At 44.7% G+C, this 11,699-nt stretch overlaps 1 protein-coding gene across 5 annotated transcripts in view; it reads left to right on the top strand.

The window, feature by feature from the left end:
• ACSS2 (acyl-CoA synthetase short chain family member 2) overlaps window positions 1–8,911 on the top strand; it is a 110,767-nt gene extending 101,856 nt beyond the window's left edge. For 3 of the 5 annotated variants that reach the window (XM_025194638.1, XM_006038162.3, XM_006038163.3), the window contains 6 exons: window positions 31–111; window positions 1,243–1,351; window positions 2,739–2,807; window positions 5,376–5,552; window positions 6,820–6,894; window positions 7,249–8,911. In XM_025194638.1, coding sequence (XP_025050423.1) covers window positions 31–111; window positions 1,243–1,351; window positions 2,739–2,807; window positions 5,376–5,552; window positions 6,820–6,894; window positions 7,249–7,376 — 639 coding nt within the window. In that variant the 3' untranslated portion in view covers window positions 7,377–8,911. Of the gene's footprint in view, window positions 1–30; window positions 112–1,242; window positions 1,352–2,738; window positions 2,808–5,375; window positions 5,553–5,833; window positions 6,029–6,819; window positions 6,895–7,248 lie in introns of those variants that run through there. The other 2 variants (XM_025194639.1, XM_025194640.1) reach the window with 2 other exon arrangements.
• Window positions 8,912–11,699: the final 2,788 nt, after the last annotated feature.

Genomic DNA, 11,699 nt, shown 5'->3' with positions numbered 1-11,699 from the left:
TTCCCTAATGGTGGTGAACCTCCCCTGCAGACATTCCCATTCTTTGGTGTTGTGCCTGCCATCCTGGATGAGTCGGGGCAAGAACTGGAAGGAGAGGCAGAAGGCTTCCTGGTAAAGAATGCTGGATTTGTGTCTTGCACCCTCATCAGTTAAACCATGGCCATCATAGTGACCTTGACAGTTTCCTGTTGGGTGTATGAATCCACAAACTCATCTTTGTTCCAAGCTAGGGGGCCTACCTTCTGCTGTGAGGACACCCCCTTAAGTATGGCTGACTCCAGACTTCAAGTTGGTGTTATATGAGACACCCTTTTACCACTGAGTATGACTCAGGGCTCTGCTAGTCACACAGAAGCCTTTTAAATGGTTTTCATTGCTTCTGTAGCTTGTGGAAGCCAGGAGGATTTGGGGGCTCTTCATTTGAACACTTCCTTATGGGAAGTTCCCAAGAAAGCATTCCATTGGGACCAGAGTGAAATGGGGTGTTCCCAGCTGATTGCTCCCTACAGCCCCGAGGCAAGTTGTATGGATTCCCAGTGTCTGACCTCTAATGTTGGCTTGTGCATGGGAAATCCTACTTGTCTCTGATGATTAAGAAATGGCTCTTCGCCTGCATGATTAAGTCATTCCACTGCAAAAGGGTAAAATAACTTAGTGCCCCAGAATTATGAAATCTAAAATTGTGGGGCCAGGAAAAGTAGTGTGAGCACATTTTATTTCATGTACTAATGCAGGGAAGCTCTTGTTAATACACATGGCACCCTACTCTGTGCAGCTGTGATCTTAAAATGGACTCGAGAATAAACTAGTACAGCAGTGGCCAACCTGCGGCACAAGAGGCACAGGCAGCCTCTGTGTACAGCATGAGGCAGATCAGGGAGGAGACAAGCAGCCCAGCAGCGAATAGGGCGAATAGCACAGGACAGGAAGCAGAAAGCAGAGCAGCAGAGCAGGCAAGGGAACGGGTTGAGAGTCGCACATGGAGGGGTGGAGCTAATTTGTGGTACATCTACCAAAAACACTGGCCCCCACTGAACTGGTTGATAGTCTCTAAGGAGTGGTGCAGGGACAGAAAAGATGACTTGCTGGCTAGAAATCTTTGCATTTCTTTGATGATCTAAGTGCAAACAGTTAGAAACAGTAACCTACATTATCAGCCAAGAATTAAAACTGATACAGGCTTCTGTCTTCCTGTTTCCTGATATCTAATTCAGTATCCCTTATGTGCTCTTTTTTGTTTAGGTATTTAAGCAGCCCTGGCCAGGAATAATGCGCACAGTGTATGGAAACTACAAACGATTTGAGACCACCTATTTCAAGAAGTTCCCAGGGTACTATGTTACAGGGGATGGTAAGACTCATGCAGCAGTCCTGTCCCAGATCTTATGACTTTTTAATGTCCCTGCTTTTGAGTGGGAGAATGTGCAGGCCGTCTGGGGTTCTATTAGCTTAGAACTGGTGGAGCCTGGCATGAGGAGGGAATTACTTAAATAGAAGACAACCCTGATTATAAGATGATCCCCTCCAAATAAGTAAGTTCTATATATGGAAAATTTATAAATTTGTTATAATTTTCCAGGTATAGAATCTAACTGTTGGAGGTTTGCCTTGAATTTGTGCCCCTCCCACTGCTACAACAGAGAAAATAAATCTGGGGAGTCAGGTAGCCCTTTGTTCTGTGCTTTCCTCCAGCTTTTTCCCCTGGCAGCCCTTTCATTCTCTCCTTACTGTCAGACCCTGTTCTCCCTGAGCACATTGAAGCAAGGAGCAAATTTGAAAACAATAACATTGAAATTAAACATGGCTGTAGCAATTTGCATATGGTACCCATGCACTTAGTTCATCCAGAACTGGTATGTTACCTTTTTTGAAACTGCTGCAAGTTTTAGTATAGGTACTCCATAAATACACTTTTGAGCAGCACTTTGGCACCTATTTATATGTAGTACAAACTATGCATGATATTAGTCCAAAGCCAAAGGCTTGTGATTTACCACATAGTTAATTGGGCCGGGCCTCTCCAGAATCAACAGCATTTCAAGCCATGGTGACCCCACAGCTCAGCACTGCTCAGTACGTGTGTGTAATCTAGGTAACCATCCCCCATACACACACACACACAAAGGATCCATGTGCTAATTAGCCCCCACATGTGACTGGAACCAGGTGTTCTTGTTACGAGTCCAGGGATGCTCCAAAAACTTATATGCAGATAAGGTGCAGGGCGCCTTGGTCTGGATTCACCTCATGGAGGGCAGGGCCACACCCTGAGAGAGGCTGAGAGAAGTGGTGACTGAGGAATTCTGAGGAGGGAACACCTGTCCATTTTTTAAGGGCCAAAAAAAAAAAAAGAATTCCCATCAGCATGTTTGCCCAACATGGGCCACATACTTCATAGTCATGTTCTGCCCCTCTTCTGCATATAACTTTTGAGCATTCCAAGATTTGTGACATAAAAAGTCATAGTCTTAGCTGCATTTAATCAATTTCACAGCTGGTTTGTATTACTGAGCATGTGCTGCTTTTGGTAGCAGTTTAATGATAGAAATTACATGAGATTTTCTTCTACATGATTATAAGACAAGGGACTTTTCCCATCTTCCCAGTTAGGGAGGAAAACCTCATCTTGCATTCAAGTAAACATGGTAGATCATGTTGTATTCCAGTCCTACAAGTCTTTGATCAGTTGCTTTATGTTCTGGCAGTCTCATTGTACTGATGCCTCTGGTTATTTTTAGGCTGCAGGAGAGATAAAGACGGTTATTACTGGATCACAGGACGCATTGATGACATGCTGAATGTTTCTGGTGAGATCAAAAGCTTTTGTTTTCTGTGGGCATAGAAGGTATTTTTATTCACAGTACAAGTATAAAATCCACAGTACAAGTACAAAGTCCTTATAGGGTCATGGGAGCTGGGATTCGCCCTTCCAACAGGATGTGTCTTGCCATGAGCTCCCCCATCAGGACCTGTTCATGGCAGTCTTTGGCCACTACTAGCTGGTATCAGCTGAAATTGCTGGGAAGAGCAGCATGGAGCTGCAAAACTCTGGAAGCAACCCTGCTAGGTAATACATAGGACATACTTATATACATAGGTGCATAGGACATACTTATATACTACCTTTGACATCTTGGCCCAGTATCCTGTGTATGTTCACCAGTCTGGAAGTGGGCCTAATCACTGGGTCTTGCCTGTCTCCAGACCAGATAGGTTTAGGTTGAGACTGGTCACTGTTTCTAATTTTGGTGCCCAACAGTGCACTGCTGACATATTCTTCTTGTCTGACACCCTTCAGTGGGACACGAGGGAGGTTGGGCAGCAGCACCTCTTCAGTAGCTGCAGTGGCAGAGACCTCCCTAAATCTCACTTATGCATGCCTCTCCAGAGCTCCCCACCCACCTAAGAGGCATGCTGAGGTTCTAAGTTAACCTCTTGGAGACAGTGTGCCACGAAAGAAAGGAGTGCAGAGCTGGCAGAGGAATTTCTTGACCAAGGCAATTCGTTGTTAGATATGTAAGAGCTGCAGGTCTTTGAAGTCCGGGAAAGCAGTGCCCCAAGCCTGCAGGGGTTGTTAGTATGTCAGACCAACAGAATTCCCTGGGACATGCCAGTCCCCACTTTTGGTCATGCTTATCCCATCTTGTGGGCTCTAGGCTTTACTTAGTAGGCAGCGTCAATAAAGAAAATCAGTCAGTTGGCTTAGTTTGCCATTTTGATGGTTCCTCAGTGATAGTCTTTCAACAGGATGTCAACCACCTCTCCTGGGCAAAGGCACTACCTGCAGTACAACAAGCTGGCCTGGACAATTGCAGATGTGGGTTTAGCAGTGATGTTCATGAAGGGATGCAGGTACAGCCCATTGTGTCACATGAAGCAATGACTGATCTACCACCCTAGTGCTTCTGCGGAACAGTGTTTGCTGGAGCTGTTCCACTGACCCCATGATCTATCTTTGTGGTGTGGAAGAAATCGAACTTCGCGTTGTGGTTGTATCAGAAATGGCAGAGCCATCTTGGTTTATTTAAAGCTATACAAGTGATCACAAGGAGGGTTCTCAAAGGAACTCTGACCTCTACAAGTTTACAAGCGTATTTATACTTTAGACAGCGAGAAAAGATGCAGGGTTCAGACAAAGCAACCTTGAAAGAAACAGGAAGAAGTTGATCATTCGTTTGTCACGCGTAGGCAGTTTACTTTTTCAGCAAACACATTGTTTTGGGAACAGCTATCAGCTTTGGGTTTTTTGGTTCCTGGAAAGGAGGAGGTTAACATCTGCACACAGACAAAACAAGGCATGAAGGTTTTTTCTTATTTTAGAACATTTTGAAACACATAGCATCAGCATCTTTTTCTCTTCTCTTTCTCTCTCCTCTTGGTCACGTAAGAGGCCTGGTTAAACTTATTTCCACAGTGGCATGGCCTTCCCTATGTGACTGATTTGAGATTACTGAGGCTCAGAGAGTGCACTTGAATTCCATGCTGTGTGAGTTCAGGGGGCTCTCGGAGTGTACAGCCATGGTTATTGCTTACAGTTCTATGGATCAGAGGTGTCAGGTGAATTACTCTATTAATGTCTTATGACTAGCAATATATATTTGGTGAGGGCAACTACCAGGAAAATTCATATGAATGTTAAATAAAAAACAGATCTCTAACACTGAACTTACTTTTTCAAGTTTACTAACCAATGGCAGCATAGCCTTTGTTCCTTCAGCCAATCCCAATTGGATAAAATGTCCTAGTAAAATGTTGAGACAGCACAACAAACACATTTCTAAAGTGGGGGCAGGGGGGTTCTTATTCTGCCTTTTACTTCCCTTCTGTCCTGTAAGTGTCAAAGGAAGCTTATCTGATTGTCATCCCCCTTTTCCTTCAGGGTAGAAGGCACTAAAGGAATGCAAGTTCTCTCAAACAGTGGGCTGATAACATGACACACACAACTCTGTGACAGTCCATAAGTATTATGCAGCATTGCAATATTTCTGATTGAAATGCTGGTGCCTGTTAATGGTAGTCAGACACTGCAAGGTCAGGGGCAGTATACTCCACCATGAAGAGTCCTGTTCCAGCTCTTTTTGTCCATCAGTTGGACAAAAAGCTTTATGCACATCAGCCTGTGTTGTACAAAAGTCCTATCATTCTTAGAAGGCACAGAGAGGATGGCAAGATAAAAAAGTGTCCCATATCCCTTCTCCCTTGAGCAAGCTGGCAGCTGCTGTAGAACAGAGAAGAATCTCTCTTAAGCACATGGCAGGGTTGCCTTCAGTATAAGAGTTTCCACAGTGAGCTCTCAGCTTGCTGGAAAGCTCCAGAGAATGGGAAAGCCAGACACTGCTTGATCCAGTAAAGCACTACCTTTTTCTGCTTTCCAGGCCACTTGCTGAGCACTGCAGAGGTAGAGTCTGCCTTGGCTGAGCACAAGGCCATTTCTGAGGCAGCAGTGGTTAGTCACCCACACCCAGTGAAAGGCGAGTGCCTCTACTGCTTTGTGACCTTGAGAGATGGCCATGAATTCAGCAAGACCCTGCAAGAGGAGCTGAAGAAACAAGGTAATTATGGCAGAACTCTCTGTGTTTTGGGTGCAGAATGGGATGGTCGGAGTTTCCCTGCTGTGGAGAATTTGAGGTGAGGTACACTGTTGAAATTAGATGAAGACTCTGGGAGGGCTAATTAACTAACTTAAGAATGTAGCACTGGTATGTCTGGGGAAAGGTGCCCTCCTATACAGGACATGGCTGGCAAAAGCTAAAACTAGACCTCTCAGCATCACAGCTTATCATGTGATGCCATCCCTGCCTCTCATGAATTGACAGCTGAATATGATCTCTAGGGCTTCTGTTCTTCAAGGCAGTCTGTCTCTCCTGCCAAAGCTTCGTGTCAGCTGTGATGGGATAGGCCCACCTTCTCTCTCTGGCAGAGGAGTGGGATTGCTTGCAGAGTTCCTCACACTGATCTATTTCCTGATGTGTAGAATTTAATAAAGATGGTTTCATCAATATCTGTTGTTTTAATGTGTGCAAACACTTAGCATCAGCCTCAGTGTCCTTCTTCTAAACCCAGCCTGTGCTACTAAAGGAAGGAAGTACAGACAAAGGTTGCTGTGAGAATAACAATAATGGCATGTAGGTGGTCCCAAGGACTAGCCCCTTTGCAGTGTGTCTCTCTCTCACGACTAAGCATAGTAACAGGTTGTGGTATGCTGTTGCAAATACACAGACCTGGCACAAATAAAGGTGGGAGATCAAAAAGGCTGGGAATAAGCTTCTGGGGTATCATTACACTATCCAGAGCAATTCATTAAAATGTTGAATGTGGAAATCACAATGATTTGAGATCTACCTTAGAGGGAGCTGAAATTCAACTGTTACAAGCTTTGACATTACAAATGAATATGGGACATGAAGGCACTAAATGAGTAGCAGCTGTTTCCTTCTGCTGTATAGGAAACACAGGGGGTGTAAATTGTTACTACAAGAAAAAGGCACAAGCCCTGGGGAAAGAAGTCTGAATTTTAAGCCTTTAAACAATGGAAAGAACGAAAATGTTTTGAAGTTTGCCTGTCGATGGAAAACCTACCATGCACCCTTTCCCCTTACTATCTTGAGAGCTGCATGTTCTGTTCTTTCCCCAGGCTCTGCCCTCAGGTGCAGGGATCCTGCCTATCCTCTTCCCTTTACTGAAAACTGAGTTGTGAGCAATGTAGTGTGCACATCCGTCCTGCTTACTAATCAGTTTGGTTCAAGTTTTTGCCAAGTCACTTGGCCTTAAAAATTCTTCTGGCAGAACTTGGTATCACAGAAAACTTCTGTTTTGTAGTCAGAGAGAAAATCGGACCGATAGCAACCCCTGACTACATCCAGCATGCTCCCGGCCTGCCCAAAACCCGCTCTGGTAAGAAGTCTGTTTTCACTGTTGTTTAAGAGCATGGCTCCTGGTGCCTGAATGCTTGGGCTTTGTGAGGGGATAGGAGGTAGTGAAGAGCAACTTGTGTGTGTCTGAAATCCAGAACAGTTACTTCAGATTTGGGGGTGGGGGGGATCCTGTACATTTTGTAAATGACTTTGGCTTGTACATTTAGACTTCAGTAAAGAAGTCATTGCTTCCCATTATGGATTATTCAAGGGCAGTGGGGAAGGGAGGGTCATTTTCTGTGGTCACTTGGAAACCAGTTGTTCTTTTTTCTGATAGGTTTGTCTTTTTTATGGACAGGTATAATATAATTCCAGTGATTGTTTGCTTTTACAGGTAAAATTTTGAGGCGTGTTTTAAGGCAGATTGCCAAAAATGACCGGGACCTGGGAGATACCTCAACAGTGGCAGATCAATCTGTTATAAGCCTCCTTTTCAACAATAGGTGTAACACTGTCCTGTAGCAAAATGATATGCCACCGTTCTGAACAAAGGTCCTTATGAATGTGGCCCATCCAGTGAGTATTGTATTCTCTGGGAGAGAAGCCATTTTCTGAAAAGCTGAATGTACAATGCTGTAAATGAGGGAAAATAAAACCGACGAGTGAGATTGTCAGTCATCCTCTTAGATTGTAGCTGTAGATGTGTGCGCCTCTGGAAAGTGCATACATTTTACTATAAATTTATACTGCATATCTGAAATTCCAGCCTCCTTCACTTGCTGCCGAATGACTCTCAGCTGTTTCCTTTCCGTCATTTTGTTCATCACTTTATTTGGTGTTTCCTTATTTAACCTTGTGTAATGGGTGGGGCCTGGCCTCTTGCTTATTGTGGGAATTAGTGGGTTTGATGGAAAGTAGCACTCCACTCATGGGCATGATATGCACACCTGCAGATGACCATGAGTTTCAAGACTTTGAGCAATAATCTCTCTAAAGTAATATATATCTATCTAAATTAAACAAGCCAGTCTAGCATGGTTCATTTAGATGTCCCACATAAAATTCTTCTGTACCAATATGTTGTTGGAAGGGAGTTTTAAAATAATTCTCTTTCTCTTTGTAGCTGTATAGCTATTTTTAATTTTCTGTCTGTCTACTCAGCCTGTTTTAACATGGGAATAATGACTGGCTGGAGAGGGCTTTGGTTTTTATTAAAGTTTTATATAAGATTTCTGGTATCAACATTTTGTTACTTTTTAATTGCTTAGTACCAGGAGTTAAATTGTCGTAGCACAGGGGAATCATAGTCACAGAAAGATGAGTTTAGTCCCTGAGCAGGCTTTGTAATGCACTGTTGTTTTATATGATTTGTGGTGCCAGGAAGTCCCTTCTGAACCAATGCCAGTTAATCTCACTAGGGACAGCTCCTCTAGTTGCCTTTTAAGGTTATGGGGTATAGAGTGGGTGCTACTTATACCAAAGAGAAATGTGATCAAGAAAACTATGCAACGGTATCTTTCCTATTAATGGGCAATGATGATACATGTCTAGAGGTGTCACATTGCCCTATAAACATAGTTACAAGGGAGAGTAGCAAAAGGCAGGCAGAATTGCCTTATTCCAACATGTCACTTTCCTCATCAAAAGAAATTAGCAAAAGTTGTTTCAATCAAATCTGTGCTTAAATTTGACCTGTGGATGCGTTATGATGTGGAAATGCTGATACTGTACTCAAGACCGATGGCCTGAATGTAACCAGTAATGAAGGCTGCTGACAATGACAGGATTTCTGCTACACTTGAATTGTCATGTTGTTTAACTCCAGCACTTACTTAGTTCTGACCTGGGAAGATACTTTCTTTGTTACATGTTTGTATTAGAAATAGTTTTTGACCTTTTAATAAATTTACACTTTTACCAGATGGGGAAAAATATAGGTGTTTAAATTTGCTACAGTGACCATTGTATGGCAGCCCAAAGTGCTGGCTTTGTCCAGAGAAATGTCTGATGCTTGTATTGGGTAAAATAAACTCAGAGCTTTATCACAAATGCCAAAACTTGGTTATATCGTATTGCTCTTTCCTCACCTTCTGTCCTTATGTGAAAAGTATTTGTCTGTGATCGGTAACGTTGGTGTGGATGTCAGATCCATATGCTCCAATAGTGGCAGAGATGTGCCATTGGCTTGCTACCTCCTGTTAATACTCCAAAAGCATATTTTAATCTTGGTTTGTTATATAATTTTGGATGGAATCTTTTAATCTTGGTTTGTTATATAATTTTGGATGGAAAACAGTGAGAATTCTGTTCTACTTGGAATACAAGTCAAAAGATACAAGTCAATCTGCAACATACCTTGGTTTGTTCATTATTTTTTGGTGTTCCATTTTGACTTGGAGGTTAGGGTTCCTAGTGTCATCAGGGTCTTGGGCTGTGTTCACTTCAGATTTCATTGTTTCTACTCGGCATCACAGAAGGCAGTGAGGCTGTTTAGCCAGGAGTTGAACTTTGTTATTTCTTGCATTTTCACTGAGACCTTCATGATGCAAGTCTCAGAGCATGTCCAGCAGCTTTAGACCATGTTTCTACATCTTTATGTCTAAACTGGCAGAAGATTTTCAGAGAAACATTTATGAAATGGGACCCCCTCTCCCAGTGCATAAATAGTGTTAGAATTAAATTACATTGTAGCAGGACAGGGTCCTGGGGGCAGCTCTGACACCCCCTGGAGGCCAAATGTCTACTGTCTTATTCTGGGCGTAGGTAGTTTCCCTTCCATTCTTTCCTGCCGTGCCTTGATGTCATTATTAGATCATTAAAGGGAAGCTGCCTAAGGGTCCTAGAATATGTCCTTATTCTTCCTTCATCAGTGGATCCCCTCCCGGATCCTCCACTAACCCAAACCCGGTCCGTCGGTGGGTGTGCCCTTTGGGCACCCATTGTCTTATGAGCTATTCAGTCTCTCACCTCCCCTACAGATGTGGCCATGCCTCACAGGTGTTCTGCATCCTCACTCCACTTGAAGTCTTTTCCTCAGAGTCACCAGGCCACTTCAGGCCTTTACTCACTTGTTGGGGCTTCGCCCCTCTGCTCTAGCTGGTCCCTTAGCCAAGGCCCACTGTTCTGGACCTGGCTCCTGGGCTTCAGCCCTGTCAGTTGTCAGTATCTCAGGCCCCTGGCCTTTGTATCTCTGTCTCTGGGCCCCTGACCTTTTGGATTGATCTTGCCCCTCATGGGCTATGGGTTCTCTCCCCTCTAGAGCAGTGGCGGGCTCCGTGGCCCCATCTCTGCCCTACAAAGGCTCTGAGATCTCTGGCCCTATCAGTGCTTTGAGCCTAACCCCTGGCAGGGCTCCAAGCAGTCATGTGCCCCTCTGGCTCTAATGGGACATCCACACCACCCCTATAGTCTTAAACCCCAGCCCAACCTCCAAGCATGCTGGCTTTATCATGAAAACCCATTGTGTCCTGGGCTTAGCTCCTTTTCAGATCTCAGCCCCATAGTCAGTTTCTCTTCTGTAGTAACTCAGTTATTCTGGTCAGAGTTACCTTGGCACAGCATCTCTTCTCTGGGTATAGGCCTTGCAGCAGTGGGCTCTCTGACCATTGCTCTGCCACTATTCTCTCAATGCAGAGCTCCTTCCTGGGCAGCCTGCAGGGCTAGCTTCAGCCCTGGATTTATATGCTGCTTCAGCCTTACATCTTCCTTTAGTCATGTGGCTCCTCAGCCCCCGCCCCTCCCTTCCCCCTGATAGAACTCGACCTGCCACACAGTTTTAAGAGACACCAGTACTTTGTTCCACAGAGTAAAATGGGTTTTACAGTAGACTTGACTAAGACCTGCTGTCACTGATTTCAGTATGGGGTGAATGGGTGGGAATTTCTTCTTGAATTTGTGCACGGAACCATTTCTTTCAACTGGCTGGTCAGTAAAGCCTTGTGTTATCCATCAGTATTTGTACTGTAGTAGCCCCCAAAAGCGGTAAGCAGGATCAGACCAGGGCAGGCCTGTTTGCCCCATCCATGAACACTCCCATCCTTCCCTAATGATCTCTCCTTCTCCTGAGCTTCATGGCCCAGGCCTCTGCAAAGTCTTGAGTTATCTTACACATGCACTTCCTCCTGTGGGTGCTGGATCAGAAGGTGATGGGTTCTGCAGCCTGAAGCACTAGTGGCACCATAACTCACCCACATTCTTGACACCCTGACATCCACAACCCCCCACCTCCCTTGCTGGGGCACTCAGGCCTAGAGGTCCAGGCCAGGCAGACAGTTCTGCAGGACAAAAGTAGAACCTGTTGAAACAAGCCAAGCAGGCACTGGTTCCATCAGTAATACCTACCTCCTTTCCCCCTGTCAAAGGTCCAGGGGGCCTAAGGATAGGATTGAAGACCTGCCCTATTTACCCCACAAGTGGCCGTCACTTGGCTTGTTTTGTGAACCCCACCTAGGTGCTTCCTTTCTAGGCTGTGCTCCCTAGGTCCTCCATGGGAGTGGCCTTGTTGACCCACAGGACCAAGCAGGATTGGCAACATCATGGGAGCAGAGGTAGATGGGATATGGGGAAAGTTTTCAGTACTACAGTTGCTCCTGGCATGGAGAGTTTGGCAAAGGATATAAAGTCATGGGGATGAGGCTGCACTGGGAGGGAAGTAGGTTTTCTGGCCAGGGGTCTAGGAGCAAAGATTCCTGGGATCTTTCCCAGCTCTCATAGTTTAGGTTGTGGGGTGGGGAGACAAGAGACAGGCCTCCTGGGTTCTATCTTCTTTCTGAATGTGAATTCTCAATGCATCCAGAACACACCTCAAGAGGAATAATTATTCCTATGGGCAAAGATGGAGGCCCT

The sequence above is a fragment of the Alligator sinensis genome, unplaced genomic scaffold (assembly GCF_000455745.1).
Source record: "Alligator sinensis unplaced genomic scaffold, ASM45574v1 scaffold767_1, whole genome shotgun sequence".
Lineage (NCBI taxonomy): Eukaryota > Metazoa > Chordata > Crocodylia > Alligatoridae > Alligator > Alligator sinensis.
Note: the sequence above shows the minus strand (reverse complement) of the source record. Positions and strands in the feature narration are given on the sequence as shown.